This window comes from Balaenoptera ricei, chromosome 19 (assembly GCF_028023285.1).
Source record: "Balaenoptera ricei isolate mBalRic1 chromosome 19, mBalRic1.hap2, whole genome shotgun sequence".
NCBI lineage: Eukaryota > Metazoa > Chordata > Mammalia > Artiodactyla > Balaenopteridae > Balaenoptera > Balaenoptera ricei.
Genome location: NC_082657.1, coordinates 2,229,238 through 2,238,417, shown reverse-complemented (window position 1 = coordinate 2,238,417; position 9,180 = coordinate 2,229,238). Strand labels below are relative to the sequence as shown.

The following is a 9,180-nucleotide window of genomic DNA, read 5'->3' as shown; positions in this document are numbered from 1 at the left end:
TTTTACATCTTCATGTTTATCCTTCTGCCATTCATTGTGGTTATCAGCGCTTTCACAGAAAATTTTGCAGAAGTTTTTTTGATTTTTAAAAAATCTGTGCACTGGCTTATTTAAGTGATTTACTTTCCAGTTGTGATTTTCTCTTTCCTATAGAGTCTTGCTGCTTTTCTATTTAGAGAAGGCCTTTCAATATTTCCTTTGGGCTTAGTATTGCTGTATTCTTTTACATTTTGCTTGTCTGAGAATTTCTTTATCTCTTCTTCTATTCTATTCTTCTTCTAAATAATCTTGCTGGGTAGAGTATCCTAGGTTGCAGATTTTTCCCTTTCAGAACTTTGAATGTATCTTGCCAACCCCTTCTAACCTGCAACATTTCTGTAGAGAAATTACCTGATAGCCTTATGGGGGTTCCCTTGTAATTAACTTTGTTTTTCTGTTGCTGCCTTTAGAATCCCCTCTTTAACTTTTGCCATTTTAATTATAATATGTCTTGGTGTAGGTCTGTTTGGGTTCATCTTGTTTGGGACCCTCTGTGCTTCCTGTACCTGGATATCTGTTTCCTTCTTTAGGTTTGGGAAAATTTCAGCCATAATTTCTTCAAATACATTTTCAATCCCCTTTTCTCTTTCTTCTCCTTCCAGTATCCCTATTTTACATATATTGGCATGCTTTATATTATCCCATAGGTCTCATATAGCTTTCTTCTTTTTTTTCTTCATTTGGCTTTCTGTCTGCTGTTCGGATTGGGAGATTTCCATTATTCTATCTTCCAGATCACTTATTCTTTTACATATTCAATCTGCTATTTATTGTCTTTAGCTCAGCTTTCATCTCACCAAATGAGTTTTAAAATTTTTCTTGGTTCCTTTTATAGCTTCTAGTTTCTTTTTACAGTAATCTGCATTTCTATCAATAGCTCTTCTTAATTCCTTCAGTATTTTCATTATCTCCTTTTTTAAATTCAGTGTCTATTAGACTGAGGAGGTCTGTTTCATTGTTTGTTCTTTCAGGGGAATTCTCTTGATCTTTTATTTGGGAGTGATGCCTCTGCTTCTTCATTTTACTTATATTTCTCTTACCCTATGGGTTTAGGAGAAACAGTTATCTACTGTGGTCTTAGAGGGCTTTTTTTATGTTGGCTAAACACGCTGTGTGTCTTGTGGGATTTCAGTTCTCTGACCAGGGACTGAACCTGGGCCATGGCAATGAAAGCACCAAATCCTAACCACTAGACCACCAGGGAACTCCTGAGGGCTATTTTTATATGGAATGTCCCTGTTTAGCCTGCTTGGTTTTAACACTTTTGGTGCGAGGGCTGCTTTTAGTATGGATGCCTACTGCGTCTTTCCTCAGTGTGTGCTGGCCATTATCTGCTTGATAGGGGGTGTGACTGATGTTGCGGTGACCAGAGCCTGCCCTGGATAGTGAGTGGGGCCTCCTCTTTGCTCTGTGGTTTTCACTGCCCTGTTGGGGTTAAGGGCATGCTCCCTAGTTGTTGGAGTAGAGGCCCCCAGACCCATTTCTAAGCTGTGGTGTGAGGTGGGTGGGATGGGAGAGGAGTCCGTGAGTATTCCTCAATTGGAGCTGCCCATCAGGCAGCGCGCGGTGGTGTCACTTGTCACCTGTCATGTGGGCTCACAAAGTACACTGTTGTTGGCACTGCCCTCGGCCCTACCTCCACTGTGGGAAGGCAAGATATCAGCCCAGATGTCCCTCAGGTGCTGTGTTCACAAAACTACAAGCACAGATTTGTAGCCACTGATCCACTAAAGTCAGGTATCAGGACTGCAGTGGAAGCAGCCCAGACTCCAGGCCAGCCACACAGCTGCTAAGGCCAGACTATCCCAACTGTGGAAATACCTGCAGTCCACTTGGCTGTCCTGCAGGCACTGAGTTTACAAAGGCGGTGGCAGTAACGTAAATCCAAGGAGTGGACAGCCGCTGGGGATCAGCTCTGATTTCAGTCCCGCCTCCACTCTGTGGCCAATCGCTGGTGCTTACGCGCTCCCACACTCCCAGAGGTCCGAGAAAGAGGCTGGTATGGCAGGCCCTCCCCTTCCCAACATCGAATGAACCTGGTCCAGACCTCCAGAACCACCCTGCATGGGAAACACTAAACGGACATTCTGGGTGATTTGTTACTTGGCAAGAGCTAACAGACACAACCATGAAAGTCAGGACTTTGAGTTGGGGGAAAACATCTGTAAAGGGGAGGTGTTTCCTCGTACTGAAAAAAAGACTGGGGTCCACTCTAAAATTTACCCTCCACAGGTCTGTCATGGGAGAGGTGCTTCCTTCTAAAACAACTTTCCCTGCCCTGGAGTTCTCTGCTCATTTTTCTCTAATTTGGAAGCACTGTTTCAGTCCTAGGGATCCACATTTATTCTTTTATAAATTTATTTATTTATTTACCTATGGCTGTGTGGGGTCTTCATTGCTGTGTGCGGGCTTTCTCTAGTTGTGGCGAGCAGGGGCTACTCTTCGTTGTGGTGCACGGGCTTCTCGTTGGGGTGGCTTCTCTTGTTGCGGAGCACAGGCTCTAGGTGCACAGGCTTCAGTAGTTGTGGCACGCGGGCTCTAGAGCGCAGGCTTAGTAGCTGTGGTGCATGGGCTTAGTTGCTCTGCGGCATGTGGGGTCTTCCTGGACCAGGGCTCGAACCCATGTCCCCTACATTGGCAGGCGGATTCTTAACCACTGCACCACCAGGGAAGTCCCCACATTTATTCTTAAGACCCTGCTCCATGTTACCATGCCAACTGCACCAAAGGAACTGAACCTTTTATTTATTTAAATGTGTGGACCAAATGTCTACTCAGTCATAAAATGAACAATCAAAAGGCCAGCCAGAGACCCACAGATATATCTTCGGGTCTACTTCCATGGGTCACAATTATAATTTTGAACCAGGGAGGTGGTGGAGGTGAGTCTGGTAGATGCGCGGTCCAGTCCTGACCCTGTGACATCCTTCCTGTGTGATCTCGGGCACCCCAGGGAGCCTCCCAGAGCCTTGGTTTCCTCATTGGCAACATGGGGATGGTACGGTATCTACCCACTAGTGCTGAGAGCCCGAGCATGAGGTATAAAAGGCTCAGCGGGGTGTCTGCCTATAGGAGGCCCTGGCAGCCCTCAGCCCTCATTCTTGGGCTGGTCCACCACGGTTTCTGCAGGACCACCGTCAACAGGCTCCTTCTCCCGGTCGGAGCTCAGGTGTTGAGTCAGGTGCAGCAGCTGGGCAAAGGTGTCCCCCACCTTCTCGTTGGCGTGCATCCTCTGGTGTCGAATGAGGGCGGAGGAGAAGCCGAAGGCCTTGCCGCAGCCACTGCACTCGTACGGCTTCTCCCCGGTGTGCACGATGTGGTGCTGGATCAGGTAGGAGCGGTTGCTGAAGGCCTTGCCGCACTCGGGGCATGCGTAGGGCCGCTCGCCGGTATGCGTGCGCCGGTGCAGCGTCAGCGACGAGCCCTGGCTGAAGGCGCGGCCACAGTCCCCGCACCGGTAGGGCTTCTCTCTGGTGTGGACCTTCTGGTGCTCGATTAGGGAGGACACGTGGCTGAAGGCGGTGCCGCACTCCAGGCACTTGTAGGGCCGCGCCCCCGTGTGCACGAGGTGGTGCTGCACCAGGTGCGAGCGATTGCTGAAGGCGCGGCCACAGTCCCGGCAGGTGTAGGGCCGCTCGCCAGTGTGCACGCGCCGGTGCTGGCTCAGGTGAGACACCTGCGTGAAGGCCTTGCCGCACTGCGTGCATGCGTACGGCTTCTCGCCCGTGTGGATGCGCCGGTGCTCGGCCAGCGAGGCGCTCTGGCTGAAGAGCGCGCCACACTCGGGGCACGTGTAGGGCTTCTCGCCCGTGTGCACGCGACGGTGCTGCGCCAGGTGTGTGATCTGCGTGAAGGTCTTGGCGCACTGGCCACAGGTGTAGGGCCGCTCGGCAGTGTGCGTGCGCTGGTGGCGGATGAGTGCCGAGGAGAAGCGGAAGGCCTTGTTGCACTGTGCACACACGAACGGCTTCTCACCCGTGTGGATGCGCTGGTGCTCCAGCAGGGAGGAGCGGTTGCGAAAGGCCTTGGTGCACTGGCCACACGTGAAGGGCCGCTCACCCGTGTGCACACGCCGGTGCTGCGCCAGGTGCGTGGGGCGCACGAAAGCCTTGCCGCAGTCCACACAGCTGTGTGGCCGCTGGCCCATGTGCGTGCGCCGGTGCGCCGCCAGGTAGGAGCCCTGGCTGAAGGCCTTGCCGCACTCGCCGCACGCGTAGGGCCGCTCGCCCGTGTGCATCCGCCGGTGCAGCATCAGATGCACGCTCTGGCTGAAGGCCTTGCCGCAGTCGGGGCAGGAGAATGGCTTCTCCCCCGTGTGGGTTCTTTGGTGCAGGCTGAAGGCCGAGCAGTAGCTGAAGGCCTTTCCGCAGTCCTGACACTTCCACGGCTTTCTGGTGCCACCACCTCGTTCCTCCTCCTCCTCCACGCTGGCGTCTGTGTTCTTCTGGTTCGGGCTCTTTCTTGGTGCGCCGCGCCTCTGGGGCCTGCGGTCAGCCTGGGTAGTTAGGGGACTCGATCTGGTCCTGGGGATTCTGGTGCATTCATCATGCTCGGGGACGCAGTCCTCAGTGGGGTCTTCCTTGTGGACCTCCTGCTTCAAACAACTTTCCTGGTTCTTCCGGCCATCCTTGAAATGACCTTCATGTTTCGGGGTTTCTCCCAACTCAGAGTCTTGCTGGACGGCAACCGTCAAGAGTCCTTCCATCCCGGCTTTGCGAGCTGCTGCCTTGATTTCACATCTTCGTTACCGGATGAGAAAGAAAGAGAGGGAGGGAGGGAAAGAGGGAAGGAGGGAAGGGAGGGAAGGAAGAGGAGGAAAGAAGGAAAGAAAGAAAAAAAGAAAGAAAGACAACAAAAAGCCAAACAGGTTTGGCCCCTGTCCCGGGCTGGAAAAGGATCAGAGCAGCGTCTTTCTACCGACAGTCTGGGTCAGATCATGCTTTGTTGCGGGACCATCCTGTGCATTGCAGGATGTTGAGCAGCGTCCCTGGCCTCTGCTCACCAGATGCCCCCAGGTGTGACAACCAAAAATGTTTCTAAACCCTGCTGTTATGGGTTCAGTTGCGTCCATGCAAAAGATGTACTGAAGTCCTAATCCCTGGTGCCTGTGACCATGTGCACGTGTGGAGAGCAGTCAGTGACTTGCTTTGGGTCCAGCCCCCTGGGGTGGGTGGGCCAAGTGGGGGCCATCCTAGGGGTGATGAGTTTCTCCTGGTATCACCAGCAGCACACCCCTCCCTGAAAGACCCTGCTCACGTGGGTCCAGAAGGCCCTGTGTCTGTCTCCCACCGGCAGCAACCAGCTTCCAGCTTGCTCCCTGCTGTGTGCAAAGTCACACTCGCAGGCTGAGCCTGAGCCTCTCTCAGCTCTGAGCTCCCCTCATCCCCCTGGTACTCCCCACCCCAACCCCAGCAGAGACGAGCTGGAGGTGGCGACGCGCAGGTATGTGTGGCGCACGGAACACGCACAGCAGGTACAGGAAGCCAGTGAAAGTTTTCACGGGCGGGCGGGCCGCACGTCCGGACCAGGAGGAGACATTTCATCTTAACTAGCACACAGAGTGCGACAGACGTCAACACAGAGATCCTGATTTCCACTCTGAAATCAACACTGCTCCACCCTGGCCCAAGGCCCAGCAGCATCAGCATTGCCCAGGACAAGCGCAGAGCTCAGGCCGCCCCCCACAAGGCCTGGTAACTTGGAATCTGCCGTCTGATAAGAGCCGCGGGTGGTTTGTGGGCACAGGAACATCTAAGAGGCGCTGGTCCCGGCCACTCTGAAGCCAACTCGGGTGTATTATTATAGTGGCCAAAATAACCAGCACCCGTTGAACACAGACTTATATGCCCAGCACCCTTTAAGCTCTTTTATTCTTCAGTGAGGCTCCCAGAAGTGGCAATACCAGGCAGGACCCACACCTGGGCTGCCCAGCTCCAGAGCTTTTCCTCTTCCTCTCTCTCCCAATTAAAATCACTAATGGCAGGACGTCCCTGGTGGTCCAGTGGTTAAGACACCGAGATCCCAATGCAGGGGGCCCGGGTTCGATCCCTGGTTGGGGAACTAAGATCCCACATGCCGCAACTAAAGATCCCGCACGTCGCAACTAAGACCCTGTGCAGCCAAATAAATAAATACTTTTTAAAAAATCACTAATGGCTCCGTCAATGCCACACTCCTCTCCATGGCCTGCACAGCATCTCCCACACCTCAGCCTCTACAACACCCTCTACCTGCTCTGGGCTTGCCCTGCTCCAGCCAGAGGCGTCCTCCCTGTTCCACAAACACTCCAGGCATGCTCCTGCCACAGGGCCTTTGCACTGGCCGTTCCATCTGCCTGGAAGGCTTGTCCCCCAGTGCAGGGATCAACGAGCCGAGACTTGGAGGAAGTTACAGAACGAGCATTCCGGGCCATGAGCCCAGCAAGTGCAAAGGTCCTAAGGCAGGACCATGATGGAGATGATGGAGGAACAGTTAAGTGGCTGGGCAGGGTTGGGGGGTGCTGGAGAAGAGTGACTTAGGCGGAGAGCAGGGGAGATTAGATATGGCAGGGTGAGGGCCAGATCATGCAGGGTCTTTGTACAGAGGTGAGAACTTTGCCGGTGGGAGCCAAATGGGGCCAGTCTCAGTTCTGGTGCCACCCCCACAGGCAGCCCTCAGGCTTGAGTGGGGCCTGACTGGATCCCCAGAGCAGGCAGTGGTACCCACCTCGTAGGTTTGGGAGCATCGGGTCCTGTCCATGTCACTCAGGCTGTGGCCCCTGCCGTGGCCACACATGCCTCAGTGGGTCCAGTCGGCATCTGTGAGAGAAAGAAACAAGGACCCCTGAAGGAAGATGCTGGGGCAGGCGCAGGTGGGTGGGTGGAGCAAGAACGCAGGGTGTTTCCTCTGTGTGCACGTGGGGAAGGTAAGTGGATTCAGGGCGGGGTACACCTGGGCCAGTCAGGTACACAAGCAAGCAACCAAAAGGGAGACAGAGACATGCTCAGAAGCAGACACACGTGTCACATCACACACAGACACACACACGGAATTGCATGCAACCACACTTGGGGGGGGCAGTTATACCACCCCTTGCCTTGGCCCTCAGATGCCCTTACACAGTCACCCGTATGCTGTGGCACAGTCCTTCCCATACACAAGGAGGCAGGCAGTCTCACACACCCACACAACTCCAAGCGCGTCTGCGGTCACGCCTGTCCATGCACACGTGGGTACACACACAACAAAGTCACACATGCCGCCCTGCTCAACGGGCAGGCCTGGCCTGGGACACCACCCACAGTGGCACCCCTAGTCACACGCAGAGTCATGCGGTGGTCAGAGCTCCGCACGTGTCCAGAGCCGCAGGTTTGCAGGGTCTCCCCCACGCGCAGATGCACACGCGCGCACACACACACACACACACACGCAGCACCCCCACCCTTGCAGTGTCTCTCATCAACATCCTGTGCACAGCCCTCCACTCAGGCACACCCTGACCATCCAGCTCCATGCTGGCAGGCACACCCACCCAGCCACCCTACGCAGTTGCACAGCCAGGAATTGTGGAATTATACACCTCACACCCACCTAGGAGAACAAGTTCCACACATGCCCAAACTCACAGATAGGCAGAGGTCCCGAAATGCTCAAATTCACGGGCACAGGCCGCTAGGGTCAGGCACGTGCAAACATATGGTGACACTTCGGGACGGACTCACATGAAGTCTCATGCACAGATGGGACAGGCGGGCCTACACGCACAGTGACACACACAGCTACACGCCCGCACCGGCACAAAGTTCTGGAGTGGCACGCAGGGCAGGCCTCACACGCACAGGAACACGCCGCTGGAGTCGGGATCGTACCGGCACCCACAGACACTCAGGGAACAAGCGTACACGCACTCGAGCATGCGCACCGCGGCGCCCTCGCCTCTGGGACCAGCTCTGAAGGCCTTGGGCGGCTCCCGCCGAGTCTGGCGGGTTTGGGTCAGTTTCTTCACGGTCTCTGGCCCTATACGGCCCACGCGGAGCCCCGGTGACCCCCTCGTCCCGCGGTGGCGCGGACGTGCGCGCCACACAGGTCAAGGTAGCAGCCGCCACAAACTGGCCCAAGCTCCAGGCCGGCCCGGACTGCGCGTGCGCACTGGGAGAGTTGCGGCTCGCTCGGGTCCCTCAAGAACTACAACTCCCGGAAGGCGCCGCGCTGCGCCTGCACAGCGACTCGGGCCCGCAGCGCCGGTGTCACGGAAACTACAACTCCCAGAAGGCCGTGCGTCGGCACACAGTGGGACAACGAATCTCAGCGGCTCCGGGAGCCCGAGGAGGGCAGGGCGGCTGGGGGCGGGGCTTGGGCGTGTCTACCCGAGCTCCGCTCACCACGACCTCAGCGCCCTGGTGGGCGGGGTCAGTAATTTGGGGGCGGGACTCTTCTTCCTCAAGGAGGGGGCGGAGTCCACAAGTGAGGGTAAAAAAGACCCTTAGGATCAGAGAGGCTAAGTGAGTCACCCCAGGCCACACAGCACAGAAAGGGCTTGAGCTGGAGTTTGCAACCCACAGTTCACCCTTAAGCCATGGAAGTCATTTGTCTCAGAGATGTGTTGTAATTCTAGACCAGAGCAAAAAAGGTGACAAATCCATTGATGTGGGCAAATGATTATAGTACAGAACTCGACATAAGAGTCACTACTGGCCTTATGTTTTTGTAAAGTGCTTCTGCATAGAGTTAGGCTTCCTAAATTATTCCCTTCATAGGATTAGCCTTCATAAATCATTCCTTCGGCCATTAGAGAAATGGGCACAAGCTCATTTTTAGACAGTTGGGAAAGCAGAGAAACGTGTGAATGAATATACAATCGGAAGAGGTATGTATGTCACCAGAATCAACATGCTACAGATTGTGAGACACCATATTATTTTATGTACTCCCAAGGCTGCCCGTTAAACCATGACACCTGCTTTTTATTGTTTTTTTTTTTTCCCGCCCCTCACCCAGCTATTGTTTCTAATTGAGGTATAGTTGATGTACAATATTATATGAGTTTCAGGTGTACAGCATAGTGATTCAAATTTTTAAAGGTTATACTCCATTTATAGTTATTATAAAATACTGGTTATATTCCCTATGTTGTAAAATATGTCTTTGTAGCTTATTTATTTT

At 54.0% G+C, this 9,180-nt stretch overlaps 1 protein-coding gene across 1 annotated transcript; it reads right to left on the bottom strand.

Moving 5' to 3' along the window:
- Positions 1–552: 552 nt before the first annotated feature.
- ZNF835 (zinc finger protein 835) lies at positions 553–8,143 on the bottom strand. Its single transcript, XM_059904452.1, is given in 4 exon segments — positions 553–3,257; positions 3,260–4,778; positions 6,745–6,836; positions 7,926–8,143. Coding segments are annotated over 2 exon segments (1,566 nt in total). The 5' UTR covers positions 4,745–4,778; positions 6,745–6,836; positions 7,926–8,143; the 3' UTR covers positions 553–3,176.
- Between the last annotated feature and the right edge of the window lie 1,037 nt (positions 8,144–9,180).